Consider the following 18,254-nt stretch of genomic DNA (forward strand, 5'->3'; position numbering starts at 1 on the left):
GAGCCCCCCTCCCGCCGAGCGCCCCCAGCCCCGCCAGCTCCGCCACTCGCGCCCCTCGCCCCGCGGACGCGGGGTCATGTCTGACCCAGGGAGGCTTTTGTGCGAAAAGAGAGGTGGCGCAAAAGCAGAAGTCCTGGTAGGTGATGTGGGAGTGTGTCGCCGCCGGGAAGACGGCGCTCCCGGAGCCCGCGGTCGCTCGCCGGAGAGGCCAGACCGGACCCACGCAGAGGGCAGACGCAGATTTGCGCCGCTGGGCTCTGCGGGGCTGCGGGGACCACGGAGCCTGGAAATAATTCGGTGCGCCAGTTTCGGCTCCTTGGCCTCCTGCCTGCCTTCAGCCCCCCCCGCGGGGCTCGGGAGCCGCTCTGGGGGGACTGTGTGCTCGCGGCGGGGAGCCACGGCGCTGGGGAAGCCTCCCGCCTCTCCGCTGGGCGCTGGGGAGCCGCGGACCCCCCAGCCGCCCGCGCCGGCCTGACCGCTCGGGAACCTGCAGGGGTAGTGTTTTCCCTCCCGGCCAGGACGCTTTCATCAAATGCTCTTAAAAAACGCCGGCCTCTTACGGTCGGAGATGGGGCTGTTGAAAAAGCTTCCTAGAGTATTTTTGCCCGTGAAATACAGGGAGATGTGTTGTTCCGATTTGTGTATATAGCAGCATTGTGTGTAGGGGGGGAGGGGGGACGTGGTCAGTGCCGGTAGAGCGCCCCATACAAGGTACCGAAAATGATTTACACTTGGCGCTCGTTGAGAAGGAGCAAGTCTGATTGCTCTCGAAAATGAGGGTTTCGCCAGATAGTCGAGCCCCTGAAAGGGTTTAAGTTTGGTTTACTTTTGATTCATCTTACAATCTAGTGAGCGAAGGAAATTATGGAGCGCCCTATTAGTGAGTCACCATGGGAAAAATAGATTGCGTCGCTCGCTCTCGAGCCGCTGGGATGAGGAAATGGAAGCAGCGGCGCAGCGCTCCGCTGTTTTAAATGGAGGATCATTGATTCTGTTGGTGGTTGCTGTTACCGGGGTATTAAATCTTCACCGCCGGAGCGCGCGTCTGCGCGTGTCCGCGTGTGAAACGGAGCTGGGAAGAGTGAGGCCATTCATAACCTGCTAAAGCTGTCCTCGGCTGGGCTGGGGGAGGCGCGCTTCCCGCACTCTCGGGTGTTTACTACGTGCGCGGTGCAGAGAAACCCGGCGAGGGGGAGGCAGGGAGCAAAAATTCGCCCCTGTCCCCTGTTATATTGGGGAGACCTCGGGCTCATTGGGAAGCAGGTGGGAACTTTCTCTCCGGAGCTGCTCCACCCCTTACGCCTCCCCCCTCCCCCCAATCTTCAGCGTTTGGATGGAAAAATTAGGCGCATACTACCGGAGTGGAAAAGCCACTTAGGTGTGTTCGCTTTTATCTCCTGGTGGACTTTTTCCTGTAAGTCTCGGCCTGGGGAATTCGCTTGCGGCGATGTGCAGACACGTGCATGGCAGCATTTGCTTTGCTCCTCATTGCGAAGTGGCCAGATTTGTCATTTCGAGTTATGCAGATGCAGATTCCTGAGACACTGCATGCCGATCTCGGGGGCGTTTGACCCCTCTGCAAGATGAGGGGCTCGGGAGAATAAGGAAGAAATCGCCCAGGGTTGTTTTGGAAGGTTTAAAAGTGGATGCTTTGGTCCAGCTTGTGTGAATGACTTTCTAAAATGGCGGCCAGGACCCTCTTTATGTGGGAATCAACAGAGCAGATCTCAGAATGCACACTCTGGAGGAGGGGGCGGAGGATGCGAACTGCCTTGGAAAAGCAGCAGTCTCCAGAAACGTTTCTGTATTAAGGAGGGCTTAGCTGGCACCTTGGACACGACTGCATTTAAAGCAATCTTACCTATTGCGGAGCAAACGAAGATGCTGCTAATAAAAGCGGATCAAACGTGTCCTTGAAATTCCCTTGTTTTTAAAGTCTCTTAATTTTTAAAAAGCAAAATGTAGTTTTTGATTAGCTAGGACAGTCTCAGGGGCTTTTGAAGAGTGTAGAAAGGTTTAGAGAGAAAAAGCTCTTTACCTTTGACCCTGGGAATCCGAATTCTAATCCTCCAATTCATATCCCCATCCCTACTAGGTAATCTCTGTTTCTGGTTTCTTGTTTATACTTCTGCATGTATAAGTGTCTTTGCTGATCGAGCTGTAGAACTAAAACAGACCTTGTTTGGAGAGGTTCCTATTGTTGAAAATGTTTATTAAAATGTGTTACTGCTAATGGAGGGAAGCTAAATCTGAAAAATTTAAGGGGAAGGGATAAAAATATAGTTGTCCCAGAATGATAACTCTGCCAGAAAACTTAAGGATGTGCTCTTTCGGTATCTTATTGAAATCAGAATGAGAAAAACCATGCAATGCCTACAATAAAAACAGGTTAAAGTGTCTACTTTGACCCTTTTACCCTTTTCCCTAGCTGATTACAACATTAACTAATAACTGTTTTACAGGATTAAGCGGTGTACACTGGGAATACATTATATAAAACATTTTCAAAATGAATCTTCTGGTAACAGTGATTAGGCTTTTGTAGTAGGGTTAGGATTAAATAATAATAATAATAAAGACTAAACCCTACAGGTTTGGGAGTACAGGAGCTAAAGGCAGGTTTTTTTGGGGGGGGCAGGGGAGATAGGGGAGACCACAACCAATTCTTTTTAAATTTATATTTTGAGCAGTGTTTTGGTAGATAATAGAAGGAGGGAAGGATGCTGATTTGGTTTTTTTCCTCCCTGTCAAAGAAAGGCCACACGTAATCAGAGCATTTTCAAAATTTGGCTTTACCTTGCAACAATAATGCTTCTATTGTGCTCATTATCTTTACGATTTTCAGTGTGCCGTTGAAAATTTAAATAAGGACAATTTCTGAATCAGATTTCAGTTAACAAAGATCCTCTGCAGGGACTGAATTTGCACAATAGAGAAAGTCCTTTCCTTTGTATGTTAGCTGGGTTGAAGGGGGAAGGGAGGAGTTCTATACAACAATTGATTGCTGTCTTTTAGTTGTAAGAGAGGTGTGTGCAAAGGCAACCCTGAATTAGAATGAGCAATGAATAGAATCCTTTAAACAATATAAAATTCTGTAGATTTTCAGGCTTTAAAGTAAACCATACAATCAAGTCCTTTCCATCTCCCTTTCCATCTCCCACTTTTAGACAAAGGGTTAAAGATTATGCAGAGGTTTTAAGCAAGGTTATTTTGTAAAAGAATGGGATCCATTTAAAATGTATTTTGTTTTTGCCAGTTTAAATGTCTTATCACAATGTTTTTTTCTGTGTTAAAATAGCTGGAGTAAATGTTAAGTGTTACAATATTGGGGTTTCTTTATATAATATGTAAAAATTTATGGAAGTTTTCTTGTCCTTACATGTTCTTTAACTAGAAATATTTTTAGGCTTAAACAAATTTGATTCACTGGTACCTTACATTATTGCTAAGTTTCTTTTGACACCAGCTAGTATCTATATAGAAAAACCTCTGGTTTTGAATGTTGTAATTTTGATTATCTGTTTTTATGATAAACTTTTGCACATGTAAAAAATACAGTGAAATAATCTGTAATCTTGAGAAATAGCATTAAAAATTAATACAAGGACCTCCCTGGTGGTGCAAAGGTTAGGGCGAAACACTATGAAACCATCAACAGCCACAGCAGCACGGGTTCCATCCCCAGCCAGGGAGCTGACGCACAAGCACAAGGAGCAGCAGACCTCTCCTGTCTCCCCACTGCTCCCCTCAGCAATGTATTTGGGTCGACCTGCCTGTTCTGCTCCCCACTCTGTCTCTGGTGAATCCTCTCCCTCCCTTCTTCCCACACCTCTGGCTGTATTACACCTAGTTCTTGTATGCATGTATAAATAAATATTTAAAAAACTAATACAGAACACTTGAAATGTATTTTATTTCCCAAATAGAATGCCTCTGGCTGATAGAAGGACAATGCAAGGCTCAGTGCCCAGAGCAGTGGTGGTGTTTGGTTAACTTGGAGGCACCTTTTCCAAGTACCTCTCCCTTACACTCCCAGTTGCTCAGGTGCTGTGTTAGGGTATGCTTATGAGGTGCTTTCAGGCCTGATCTTGAGATATTTTTAATTCTGTGAGCACTAATGTTTTGGGAAGGTTTAGATAAAAGTTATGAAGATACTGGTAATATGAAAGTTTACCAAATAATCTTCTATGTCTCACTTTCTCCTTGGTTTGAAATTTCATTAAAATTAAAAAAAAAAAAAAAACTTTAGTGCCCTGCCTAAAGTGGTACAGCAGGTCAAAGCATGGCATTATGAAGCCAGCTACAGCAGCTTCTGCAGGAAGTTCAATCCCTGGCCAGGGGTGGTGCAGCAGACCTCTCCTGTCTCATCTGCTGCTCCCCTCAGCATGTATTTTGTCAATCTGCCTATTCTATACCTCTCTGTCTCTGGTGAATATGGTGTTTAAGCTGTAGTTAACAAGAGCACAGTATTTAGAGTAAACATTGTAGTCTGCATATTGCTTGTATGTATATATATTCATTAAATTTGGCTGCTGAATTTCATTATTGGATGATCTGAAATAAGTGTTACTTAGCATCGGTTATATATCTACCCTTTACTGCTTTTTTTACTTTTATTTTTTATTATTATTTCCCTTTAACAAAATAGCATATTCTTTTGTGGAAACCAGTTAGGATAGTTAAATCATTTTAGTAGAAACCATGCAATTTTTTGTGTGCCATCTAGGTCTTTTCTTTTGCAATGAAAAGATATATATAATCTCTATGTATAAATATATGTATATATTTAAAGATTTACTTATTTATGCATCCAGAATTGGGGTGCAGGGCAGAGGTGCAGGTGCCGTGAGAGAATTCACCAGAGACAGAGTGGGGAGCAGAACAGGCAGATAAATGAAGTACACTGCTGAGGGGAGCAGTGGGCATGCCAGGAGAGGTCTGCCATGCCATGTGGGATCACCTCCAGCACCGGGAATCGAACTTGTACTGAAGTGGCTTTAGTTTTGTAGTGCTGTGCTTTAACCCACTGTGCCACCAGGGATGACCCTATTTTCAATATATTTTTAAAGTATTGTTCTATTCAGATTTCCCCCTGCATTTGTTTCTGTCTGCCAAGCTGAAAGTTAAAAGCACCTAAAGAACCTCACAATGGGATGTCTATAAGATACTATTTAAATTTAGTGAGTTCTTACATTTACTTAGAACTTTTTTTTTAAGATTTATTTATTTATGCATACAAGAACTGGGGTATAGACCAAAGGTGAGGGGAGTAAGAGGATTTATCAGTGACAGAGTGGGGAGCAGAACAGGCAGATCCACCCAAATACATTGCTGAGGGGAGCAGTGGGAGAGACAGGAGAGGTCTGTTATGCCATGTGGGTCACCTCTCTAGCTGGGGATAAATCTGGGATCAAACTAGTGCTGCAGTTGCTTCTGATAGCCTTTAACCCATTGCACCACCAGGGAGGACCCCTACTTAGAATTTTGAGTAAAGAGATGAAATGAAACCTATCATTAAAATTTTTTTTAATTATGTAGTAAGAAATGGCTCCATTTCTTAGTTATAGAATATTTGTGGGAAAGTTCAAATGAGAAATACTTATTATTGCTTGTTCCTGTATGGCGGTGGTAGACTTTTAAATCCAACATTGAACTCTAGGGGCATGTATATGTCTTTTCATGTAATAGATACTGAGTTTGGATTAGTTGAGAACATTGACAAAGGAAGATTTTCTGATTATAACTTTTATTGATTTATTATATTCCAACCATGGTTATGCTTTTGCACATACTACATTTATAGTTAGTTTGATTACTAAAATGGACTCATTGATTTTGTTTCACCCTATGATTTTATACTTTTGATTTTTTAAAAAGCTAGGGTATTTATATAAAGAGTGACTTTGTATTTTACGAAACAATTCGGCATATAGTGATTTGTATCTTTTGTAAATCAGGAAATTGATAGGTGGTAGTTTTTAATCAGCTTTAAAAAAACAACCAAAACTATGTTGTCTGCGTGTCTCTTTTGGGTCCAAGATTGTTTAAAAGTCACTCTAGGTTAAAAGAAAGAAAATGAAACTACTTGTCATCTTATAGCAAAAAGATATCACCAGGGTCTCCCTGGTGGCGCAAGAGGTTCAGTCAAAGCACTATGAAGCTTTCAACAGCCATTGCAGCAAGAGTTTGATCCCCAGCTAGGATGCTGACCCACAGAGCGCAGCAGACCTCTCTGTCTCCCTACTGCTTCCCCCCTCAGCATTGTATTTCAATCCGTCTGCCTGTTTTGCTCCCTGCTCTGTCCTGTGAATCCTCTCATCCCTGCATCTGTGGCCTCTATCCCAGTTTTTGTTTACATACATAAATAAATCATTTTTCAGAAAAGGGTATCATCTTAGATCAAAAGAATATGTTCATTGAAAACTATTTAGACATTTGAGAAATGTGCTTAAGCTTGGATAAGATATTTTATATATATATATATGTATGTATGTATGTGTGTATATGTATATATTTTAAGATTTATTTATGCATACAAGGGCCGGCTTCTCTGGTGGCACAAGGGGTTAAGGTGCAGCTCTATGAAGCTCTCTGCAGCCATTGCAGCTAGGAAGGTGTTATATTTTTATTTCTACAGACTTACCTGAATTTAGTATTTTTTTGAAATTTAAGATAGAAAAACCAACATGGTGGTATGAGTAGTGCCTGTGATTTAACCACAGACACAAATCGTAGTATTTTCATATTACAATTGTATGTATCTCATTATTTATGGTCATCAAATTTAGAAATTGCAGTTAGCTTTTAGGATATAAAGAACCATATAACTATATATTACTGTATGACCAATATATAGTATATATATGTTTAATTGACTTAATTTATTTAATTAAAGATTTATTTACTTATGAAAACAAGAGCTGGGGTATAGGCCAGAGGTGTGGGGGCCCAGAGAGAGTGGGGAGCAGAACTGGTGCTGCAGTGGCTGTCGATAGCCTCATAGTGCTGAGACTTAACCCCTTGTGCCACCCAGGAGACCTGTGTATATACATTTTAAATTCTGCCTTGGTGGGGGCTCCCTGGTGGTGCAGGAGGTAAACTTTTAGCAGTATCAATATGTCGCCAACCACTGCAACCTAAGTTTGATACCCAGCGAGAGGGAGCGAACCCACATGGCGTAGCAGACTTCTCCTGCTCCCCTCTGCAGTGTATTTCAGTCCATCTGCCTCACTCTGTTCTTCTCAATCTGTCTTTGGTGAATTCTTTCAACCTGTACTCCCACCTCTGGCCTACACCCTAGTTCTTACATGCATAAATAAATAAAAGGAAATATTTGAAAAGAAAAAAAAAAGACTCATTTATTTATGCGTACAAGAACTGGGGTAAAAGCCAGAGGTACAGGGGTGAGAGGATTTACCAGAGACAGAGTGAGGAGCAGGAACAGGCAGATGGACTGAAATATACTGCTGAGGGGAACAGCCAGCTGGACAGGAGAGGTCTGTTGTGCCCTGTGGGTCAGTTCCCTGGCCAGGGGTTGAACTCATGGTGCAGTGGCTGAGGGATAGCTTCATAGTGCTGAGATTTAACCCCTTTTGCCAACAGGGAGAGCCCTGAAAAGGGCCAATTCTACCTTGGATAATTTCAAGCTTACACAAAAGTGGAAAAATAATAAATGAGTCTTATGTACCCATTATTCAGCTCCAACTGTCAACCTGGGCTCATCTGGCATTGTAAAGAAAAATAATGGGAGGGGAGCCAGATGACAGTGCTAAGAAAGGCCGCCTTGAAAAGATTGCATTTGATACACTAGAATGAAGTCCTAACAATGCTTAGATGCATTTTTTCACTTAAAAATTATTTTGAAATAGTTCAGGAATGACACAAAGAATTTCCATATTCCCTTGACCAAATTCCCCAATTGTTCAAAACTTGACACATTTACTCCTTTACCCTCTTGTCTTTTCTGACTGATGTCCTATCAGTGCATACCTCCTCAGACAAGACATGCTTCTGCATTGCACCCTGCTGTCTTCCCAGTCAGGAAGTAAGTACTGGTACAATGTAACTACCCAGTCCATAGACTGGGCGTGATGCCGACCTTGCTGACAATGTGTCTTCTCTTTGGTCCAGGATCCTAGCTAGTACTGTGTGTTGTGCTTGGTTGTTGTGTATTATCAGTCTAGAACAGTTTCTCAGTCTTACCCTAATTCTTGTGTGCCTGAAAGACTTAAAGAGCATAGATTTTTCATTCTGCAGGATGACCCTTACCTACCTAGATCTGTCCAGCATTAACTCAGGGTCAGACCAAGTCTTGCATTCTTGGCAGGAATACTAGAGGTGTGAGTCCATGCTTTTCTTAGTGTGTCGTATCAGCATGCAACATGAATTCATCCCACCACTGATGAAGTTAACTTTTATCACTTAGTCAAATTAATGTCTTGCCATTTTCCCCTTTTTACTTGATTAGCCTTTTATGGGGAAAGACATTGTGCCGATCATCTCTTCTACCATCAGATCTGTACCCACCAAATCACTTTTTTAAAAAGTTGTATTTATGCATGCATACATATAAGAACTGGGGTGTAGGCCAGAGATTGGGGGTGGTGGTGGTGAGAGGATTTACCAGAGACAGAGTAGGGAGCAGAACAGGCAGATGTACTGAAATTCACTGCTGAGGAGAGCAGTGGGCAAGACAGGAGAGGTCTGTCTGCAGTGTCTTAAGGGTCACCTCCTTGACCTATTGGGGATTGAATTCAAGCTCAGTGGCTGGCAACAGCTTGATAAGCACTTTCTTTAACCTCTGCACCAAATCATTCTTGCCTATATTTATACTGCTGTCATTTACATGTATATTTACTTGTATATATGCTTATATATAGAGAGAGAGAAAGAAAGAGCGTGCACATATAACTGTCATATTTAAAATTATGGGTTCACACATATTCAAATACATGAAGATTCTTCATTTGCATGTTTTTAAAATGCTCCTCACACTGTGAGATACTTCTATTCTTGATATATTTACTAATTCGCTCAGTTATATGCTCAGAGTAATCAATTCCCAGCTACTGCCTCCCACACTCTGCCACCTCTGTATACATTTGCTTCTGACTTCTCTTCCTCAGTTCTCTTCTTTGGGAGCCAGCGTTTGGTGTTGGTGGCAGAGATGAGACTGGAAGTGACTTGCATATTTTTGCCTTGAATTCTTTTCTCCATAGGACACAACTATGAATGAATATACCATCACCTCTGGTGCCATTTTAAGCAGATTTTAGAAGTGCATCCCCCTCTTTTAGTTTTGGCTGTATCAATATTTCCACCACTACTTTGCAACTTCAGCTTAGTCACTGGATCAGTCTCAGCTTTATTATAAGCTGAGTCATACACAAGAGGGGGGAGTGAGAAAAAGAGTTTATTTCTTAGAAGTAATACTTTAAAAATCACATTGCTGCATTACTTGGGTGTCAGTCACTTTTGTATTGTTTATCAGCAAAGTTTGCTCTGTCCCCACCTTCAAAACCTAGTTGACATCATTCAACCATACTTCTTTTCCTCCCCTCTCTGTACTGTTGGCACTAATCCAGGGGGTTTCTTAATACATCAAGTCTCTCTATTCCTTGGCACAAGCCCCAGAGTGCTGGAATTTGTGTAATTTGTATTGTTTTGAAGTAGATTATAGCCATTTTATCTATAAATATTTCATATTTATTTCTAGAAAATACTATAGAAAGCATTTTACTAGAATACCAATAATTAATCTCTTTTTCAAGTACCTGGTCAGTATTCAAGTTTTTGTCTTAAGAATTTTTTTTTGTTTGTTTATCCATAAAAGAACTGGGTATTGGCCAAAGATACAGAGGGGCAGGGATGAGAGGATTTACCAGAGACAGAGTGAGGAACAGAATAGGCAGATGCACTGAAATACACTGCAGAGCGGGGCAGTGGGGTGACATGAACAGGAGAGAGTCTGCTGTGCCATGTGGGTCACTTCCCTGGTTGGGGCTCAAACTCGTGCGGCAGCAGATGGCTTCATAATGCTGCGACTTAACCCCTTTTGTCACCAGGGAGGCTGGTCTTAAGAATCTTTTTTAGGGACTTCCCTAGTGGTGCAGGGGTTAAAATCTCAGCACTATCAAGCTATCTCCAGCCACTGTAGCATGAGTTCAATCCCTGCCAACTCACATGGCCAGGGAGCTGATGCTGAGGGCGCAGCAGACCTTTCCTGTATCTCCCCTCAGCAGTGTATTTTAATAGATCTACCTGTTCTGCTCCCCACTCTGTCTCTGGTGAATCTCCCCCCCCCATCTCCTACACTGCAGTTCTTGTATGCATAAATAAAAAAAGTCTTTTTTTAAAAAGAATTTTTTAAAAACTTGGACTTTAAGGTATACAAATTGTAACCTTTTTTGGGGGTGACCATTAAACATTTATTAAGGTATAATTTGCATAGTAAAATGTACTTATTTCATTGAATTTTGATGAATATAGATATGACTACCACTACAGTCAAGATACCACAATTTATTTTTTAAAAAAGATTTACTTATGTATACAAGAACTGGGGTGTAGGCCAGATGTGGGGGGAGAGGGCGAGAGGATTCACCAGAGACAGAGTGGGGAACAGAACAACTAATTGAAATGCACTGTTGGGGGGAGCAGTGGGGAGACAGGAGAGGTCTGCTGCACCATGCAGGTCAGCTCCCTGGCTGAGGATTGAACCCCCCTCGCTGCAGTGGCTGTAGATAGATAGCTTCATGGTGCCGACTTAACCCATTGTGGTGGGCCTATTTTATTTTATTTTATTTTATTTTATTTTTAAAGCTTTATTTATGCATATAGGAACTGGGGTGAGGGCCAGAGGTGTGAAGGGGTGATTGAGAGGATTTATTAGAGATAGTAGGGAGCAGACAGTAGGCAGATGTACTGCTGAGGGGAGCAGTGGGCCAGACAGGAGAGGTCTGCTGCACTTTGTTGGAAGTTCCCGGACCTGGATCAAACTCCTGCTGCAGTGGCTGGCACTGAGATTTTAACTCCTGCACCACCAGGCAGGGTCTTGCCCACCTAAGTTTTTAAGAGTCTCATGCTGTACCGACTGAGCTAGCCGAGTGCTCCACCTGTTTTTATGTCTGTGCAGCTGTAAGTTTTTTGGGGGGGGGGGTATTTTTTGTCTTGTAGCAGATTGGTGTAGCTATGTGATACCCAAACAAGTTCTTTGTTGTGTTTGTTCCAAAGTGTACTTTCCTTATTTAAAAACAATAGTGACTGTGAAGGAGTTTTGAGGAAGGAGTGCCCTTTGCCTGTGTTCCACATGCGTTGAGTATTTGGTCCCTCTCTGATGCATTTGGCTGGTTATTTCTGGATTTAAGCTTAAATGTTTATTTCCCCTGTATTATTCTTTGACCATTTTTTTGATGGGGAGTTGGTTGTTATTTCTCATTTCTTTTTTTTTTTTGAAAAAGAAAAATCTATGTGGCCATAGGTTTATAAGCCTTGTTTGTGTGTGTGTGTGTTAAAATACACATGGCAACTTCTTGTTTTAATCATTTTAAGTACCATTCACTGATATTAAATAAATTTACATTGTGATACAACCATCACTACTGCCTACTTCTAGAATTTTTTCATTTCATGTGGAAACTATTCATTAAGCTTTCCCACTCCCCCCTTCATCCAGCCCCTGTTAACCTCTATTCTACATTCTGTTCTATTCTACATTTTTCTATTTTAAATGATCTTATATAAATGTAATCACAAATACTTTTCCTTTTGTGTCTGACTTATTTAATGTTTTTAATTAAGGTTTATCCATCCATGTACTAGTAACAGGTGTCAAAACATCATTGTTTTTTATATTAAAATAATCCATGTGTATGTGTGTGTGTATATATATACACACACACCACTTTTATTTATCCATTTATCTACTAATGATCTTTAGGTTATTTCCATCTTTTGACTATTTTGAATAATACTGAAGTAAATATTGATGTACATATATACCCGTTTGAGTCCCAATTTTCAAATTTTTTTTATATATACTTAGTATGGAATTACTGTTTGTTTTAAAGATTTATTTACTTCTGCGTACAAAAACTGGGGTATAGTCCAGAGGTGCTGGGGGTGGGGGTGGGGGTGGGGGTGAGAGGATTCACGAGAGACAGAGCAAGGAGCAGAAGATTGACTGAAATGCACTGTTGAGGGGAACAGTGAGTGAGAAAGGAGAAGTCAGTCTGCTGTGCCATGTGGGTCACCTCCCTGGCCAGGAATGGAACCCATGCTGCTGTGGCTGCAGATAGCTTCATAGTGCTGAGACTTAACCCCTTGTGCTACCAGGAAGGGCCTAGAATTTCTGGGTTATATGGTAATTCTATGCTTAGCTTTTTGAGAAAATGCTGGTTTTCCACAGTGGCTATACCATTTTGCAATTCTGTCAAGTATACCCAAGAGTTTAAATTCCTCCACATCTTTGCCAACATTTTTTCTTTAAATAATAGCTATCCTATGGGTGTTAAGTGGTATTCCATTGTGATTTTGATTTGCTTTTCCCTAGTGACTAATGATTTTGAACATCTTTTCTTCTGACTATCTGCCTGCCATATTTTCTTTAGTGAGGTGTTTTGCATGGGTGGTTTGGTGGAGGGTGAGTGGAAGATGTACGCATATAGAGGAGTAAGATGTAACCCCAAAATTAGTAAAAAAAAAAAATTTCTGATAATAAATTTAAAAGATGGGTTGAGTTGTAAGATTTCGTGTATTTTAAGTATGTCCTTTGTCAGCTACTTTGAGTTATTTTTAAAAATTTTATTTATGCATACAAGAACTGGGGTATAGGCCAGAGGTATAAAGGGGGGTAAGATTATTTACCAGAGACAATGGGGAGAAGAACAGGTGGGTACACTGAAACACTGCTGAGGGGAGAAGTGGGCAAGACAGGACGTCTGTTTGGTGATAGCGTCACCAGGGAGACTCCCCCCACCAAGTTATTTTTATTTATTTATCTACTGAACAGATTTACTTATTTATGTATATAAGAACTGGGGTACAGGGCAGAATTGTGTGTGTGTGGGGGGGTGAGAAACAGTGGGGAGCAGAACAGGCAGATGGACTGGAATACACTGCTGAGGGGAGCCGCTGGCAGGTCCGGAAGGCTCTGCCAGCCATGGGGGTCCCTCCCTGGTGGAAGGGGGGGGGGTCGGATTCCCGTACAGTGGCTGCCTGTAGCCTCACAGTGCTGCACTTTTAATCCATTGCACTACCAGAAAACGCCCCAGAAAGTTACTTTTAAATGCCTGATGTTTGTATGGAAAATGAACTATTTCAATTTCTGTATTTTTCCAGTATAAAATTATTCTTTTATTTATTCATTTACATTAAATAATTGTATTACTTTTTGTTCAGTTGCCTGATAAGATGGCTTCTAGAATTATGCTTTCCTCATAGGGGGTAATAACTTAGATCATACTACATGATATAAAATGGAAAGTTCTGCTTTTTTGTTGTCTACTTTTTCAGGGGAAATGTAAAATTGTGATCTTGGATTGTCAGCAAATAAGAGAACTATATTTGGAAGTGCTGTGCTTGCCTTTCTAAATGCCAAATTACAAGTACATGGGATATAATTAACTCTTAATGAACCTTAAAGAATTTTCATGACTTTTTTTATTCTAAACAATTATATTTTTCACATTTAAGTTTCAAAATGTAAACAGTGCCTTCAAATTTTTTCTTTACAGTCATAATAGTCATAATAAAAATGAAAACATACAGCCTTTCAAAAGTTCTCAGTTATTTATTTTTATGAAAAAGCTTTAATTATACCTAAAATTACAAATTTGAGCAGTTTTCTTTTAATCTCTTTTAAAAATCTATATTAGAAAACTAGACTGTTGTGTTTGCTTCCACAGCATATATACTAAAAAATTGTCCCTTCCAAGTGGCACACAAAATAATTAGATTTAGTTGAAATCTAAATTTTCCAGTAAGATCACTTTCACTTAAAAGTTAAAACGAAATCGGTAAAATAGCAGGATATATATTTAGTATTTTAAAAATATTTATAATAGTTTATTTTTGCATATTTTTGTGCATTTTTCCATCTCAGTTGCAATCCAGGCCTATCTATTGATGTACATTGCTGAGGCACAGAGGGCCAGACAGGAGAGGTCTGCTGCCCCTGTGGGTCAGCTGCATGGCTGGGATCGAACTGGTGCTGCAGTGGTTGCTGATAGCTTCATAGTCCCTGCGCCACCAAGGAGGCCCTTAAAAACCATATTAAATGTTACTTTGCAATCCTGCTCTAGTAGATATATATAAAGTATAAGTTGTCAAAGTATAAAATTGTCAAAAACTAGTTTTGGAAAAGTATTACTATCCAGTAGTAACATTGACTTTATTTTTTCCAGATATGGCCGTGTGGAAAGTGTCAAAATTCTCCCAAAGAGGGGATCTGAAGGAGGAGTGGCTGCCTTTGTGGATTTTGTGGACATCAAAAGTGCACAGAAAGCTCACAACTCAGTCAACAAAATGGGAGATAGAGACCTACGCACGGATTATAATGAACCAGGCACCATTCCGAGTGCTGCTCGGGGATTGGATGATACAGTTTCCATAGCATCTCGTAGTAGAGAGGTTTCTGGGTTCAGAGGAGGTGGTGGAGGGCCTGCTTATGGCCCCCCACCATCACTTCATGCACGAGAAGGACGTTATGAGCGGAGACTTGATGGGTAAGTTCCAAGGTTTCTGTAGGCAGGTATTTTGTATTTGATATGGTGAGAAACAGAAACTCATATTTAGGGGCCCCAGATGGATTTAAAGTTTTGGGCATTTTCAATGTTTCCTATTTTGGGTTGGAAACAGAAGCTATTTCTATCCCAGTGGCTGGTATCTTATGGAATCGTAGAGGATATTTCCTGCAGCTGGTTGGATATTTACTCCTGAGATAAAAAGAGGAAGATGATGGCAAATGATGGCAGCATCATTTTTGGAGTTACCTGTCTTCTAGAATTAATTACTCCTGCTCTTGGATAATGTTAAGGCCTTCTTTGGATATATCCTTTTACCCAATGGAGCTATTTGGCTACAGATTTTATGGTTGTACTATATGGAATATTTCTGGAGCATTAGAATCTACACTTTCTTTAGAAGTTGGTATCAGCTTCTCAGTTTTCACTACATAAAGTGTACAAATAAATTGGATTGTCATAAAAACATCCTAACAGACCTTAATGATTCAATCGCTTGGATTCTACAAACAATACTTTAAACCTGGAAATGTGTACTTGGATGAAGAAGAGAGAAGGCAATGTTTGATTTTTCCATTTTGGATCTACACAGTTTCCATGTTGGAATTACACTCCTTGATGGAATGGAAAAAAATTGAGATGATGGACATCCCCAAATCCTGGAATTATAGCCATTCTTTTCTAATTGTTGGAATGTATGGGATGTTGTGCAGTCAAGATTCCATTAGCCCAGGGAAGAGGATTACTATCTTGATTCTTAAGCAAGGTGCTGTCCAGTAAAGTACTGTAGCTCTGAATGCGTGGTGACATCAGTTGTGGATACAGCTATCAAAATTGACTGCTGGATGGCTACAAAAGTGAGCGATTGGCAAGCAAGTGTGCCTTCCTCATTTGGTGGAATCGTAGAGGATATTTCCTCTTCTGTCAGCTGCCTGATTGATACTTAGGGCTGGAAATTTTTATGAATGTGGATCAATTTATAAATTGTCTCCTATATCAAGAAAGAAGTCTGGGGGTTTGAGAGTTACAGTTTGTCTGGGACTACTTGCTTCCAGTGGAATTATTTATCTGGTCACTAAGATTTTTTTTTCCTTGTGGTTCATCTAAATATCATTTGACACCCTTGCCCATTAAGAAGGTGGATTACCCCCATAAGAGGGGCCAAAATTGGGGAAGTTATGTTCACAATTCTCTCCCTAGATTTAATTGGGATTATAGGTCGTGTTTCCACACTTGGAAAAGGTTGGTATGTCCTGACCTGTGTATATTAGCCCCTCTCCTAACCCAAGTCAAATTCTCTCTCTTCCCCCCACTAACTCTAGAAGTATTTAGTACTAATAGATGAATCAAAGAATAGTTATTAGATTTCAGCTCTGCTAGCTCTTGTGCCTGCCTTCTGTTATCTTCCTAATGGATAAGAACTTTGCATATTTATAAAATATCAGCTGTAGCAGTAATTTTTACAACTATTGCTTCTGTTATATATAATTAATAACAGCTTTCACTGATTTATATTTGGTAGAGTTCTAACTGATTTGTGAAAATTTGTCTAAAGTCTCAAAAGAAAGCTTGCTTGTTAGCCATTGAAATATCTATTCAATTTCTAAAAATGTAGTGAGTAAAAAAATCATTTAATACATTTAAGCAGGAAAAATGTTGCATTTTTATGTCAGGCCAGTTGCTTTTCATAATAGCAGTAAAAAGCAATCATGGAAAACCATGATTGCTACTAAGTGAAATGGCAGGTAAAAAAATGTAGTGGAGAGTTGGAATCTAGGCATGTATTGGGGCATAATGTTAGTTGTAAGATATTTCCAGGTAGTCCTCACTGTAGAGATTTTAATTCACATCTTTCGTGATTCCTTAATATTTTTCGATAGAAGATAGGTCCAAAGATAGGGTTGAGAAGAAATTTAGCCTCAGGTTGATTCAGGGAAATGGTCTTTTAGAAACTCAGGAAATGAGTTCTAGTTTGCTACAAAAGTAGAGAATTAAAGATTTCTTCACGGAATGAGAATTGGCTTTTAATATTAACATATAATTGCATATGTCTAATTACACATGCAATATTTTTTGTGTTGTTTACAATTATTCACATCCTACTAAGAAGTTTTTGTTGTTGCTATTGCTATTGCTAATGGCAACCTTAGTATCTAATTTCCAGTTGCCTAATTTCATCATAGGCAACTATGTGTATTTAAATCTAGCTAAAATCTAAGAGAGCATATTTTTGGTAACCATTAAGTAGCTACACTAACAAATTAAGTCAAGGAATAGGTATTTTAAAAATTATGTAGAATTTGATAACAAGGATATAAAATAACCATTCATCTTTAATTAGCTAAATTTCTTAAATGGCTTTTATTTTTAAAAATTCTTTTTTATTATTAAAATGTGATTATTTAGGCACAGCAATTTACATAGTCTAGTAATTCTTACAATTATTGCAATTTACATAGTCTAGTAATTTTTACAATTATCCAAGAAATCAAAGAAAAAATTATCTAAAGTTTTTTCCCTGGACTTCTTCAAAGGTGCCCTTCTGCTGGGACATGCAATGAATAGGGCTTTCATGTCAGTGTTAAAATGTGTCATGGAAATTTTAGCCAAAATAAATTTGCAAAATAAAAGTTGGCATATATTTAAATCAGATGAAAATATGGAAGACTTTTATATTAAAATGACTGTCTCTTCTTTTTGAAACTTAAAATGAAGGAGATAGTATATGTATACTTTTCTGTATAAGTAAGAAAACCCCTAATAAAAGGAGCAAAATACTGGTCATGAAAGCCCAACATACAATTAAAACAGTGATTGCTCAGCTGTAAAAATAATTTTTGGAGTCAGGCAAAATGTTAAGCTTGTTAGTGTTTGCTTACTAAGTAAGTAAGTTAATGCTGTTTAGAAAATGTTCAGTTGCAAAGACAAAGACATTGCTGAAGTGAATGTTTGCATGACTTGCTTTTAGTTTTGCTTGCCCCTTTCTGATTGATTGAATATTTTTCCCCCCTCCTAAATGCAGGGCTTCAGATAACAGGGAGCGTGCTTATGAACATAGTGCCTATGGACACCATGAACGGGGGACGGGAGGATTTGATCGGACAAGACATTACGATCAGGATTACTATAGAGATCCTCGAGAGCGGACTTTACAGCATGGGCTCTATTACACTTCTCGGAGTCGAAGTCCAAACCGTTTTGATGCTCATGACCCCCGATACGAACCTAGGGCTCGGGAGCAGTTTACACTGCCCAGTGTGGTACACAGGGATATCTACAGGGATGATATTACCCGGGAGGTACGAGGCAGAAGGCCAGAGCGGAATTACCAGCACAGCAGGAGTCGGTCACCACATTCATCCCAGTCTAGAAATCAGTCTCCTCAGAGACTGGCTAGCCAAGCATCTAGACCCACAAGGTCCCCTAGCGGCAGCGGCTCTAGGAGTAGATCCTCCAGTAGTGATTCAATCAGCAGCAGCAGTAGTACCAGCAGTGACAGGTAGGTTAACAGCC

The 18,254-nt window shown here is 40.3% G+C and overlaps 1 protein-coding gene across 1 annotated transcript in view; it reads left to right on the plus strand.

Annotated features, from left to right (window-relative positions):
* Positions 1-14,406: 14,406 nt before the first annotated feature.
* Positions 14,407-18,254, plus strand: part of SPEN (spen family transcriptional repressor) — a 56,008-nt gene continuing 52,160 nt past the window's right edge. Inside the window, exons 1-2 of the mRNA XM_004678530.2 lie at positions 14,407-14,723; positions 17,764-18,240. Of these exons, the coding sequence (XP_004678587.1) occupies positions 14,524-14,723; positions 17,764-18,240 (677 nt within the window). The 5' untranslated portion in view covers positions 14,407-14,523. The remainder of the gene's footprint in view (positions 14,724-17,763; positions 18,241-18,254) is intronic.

Source organism: Condylura cristata, unplaced genomic scaffold (assembly GCF_000260355.1).
Source record: "Condylura cristata isolate star-nosed mole 26May11 unplaced genomic scaffold, ConCri1.0 scaffold00008, whole genome shotgun sequence".
Taxonomy (NCBI): domain Eukaryota; kingdom Metazoa; phylum Chordata; class Mammalia; order Eulipotyphla; family Talpidae; genus Condylura; species Condylura cristata.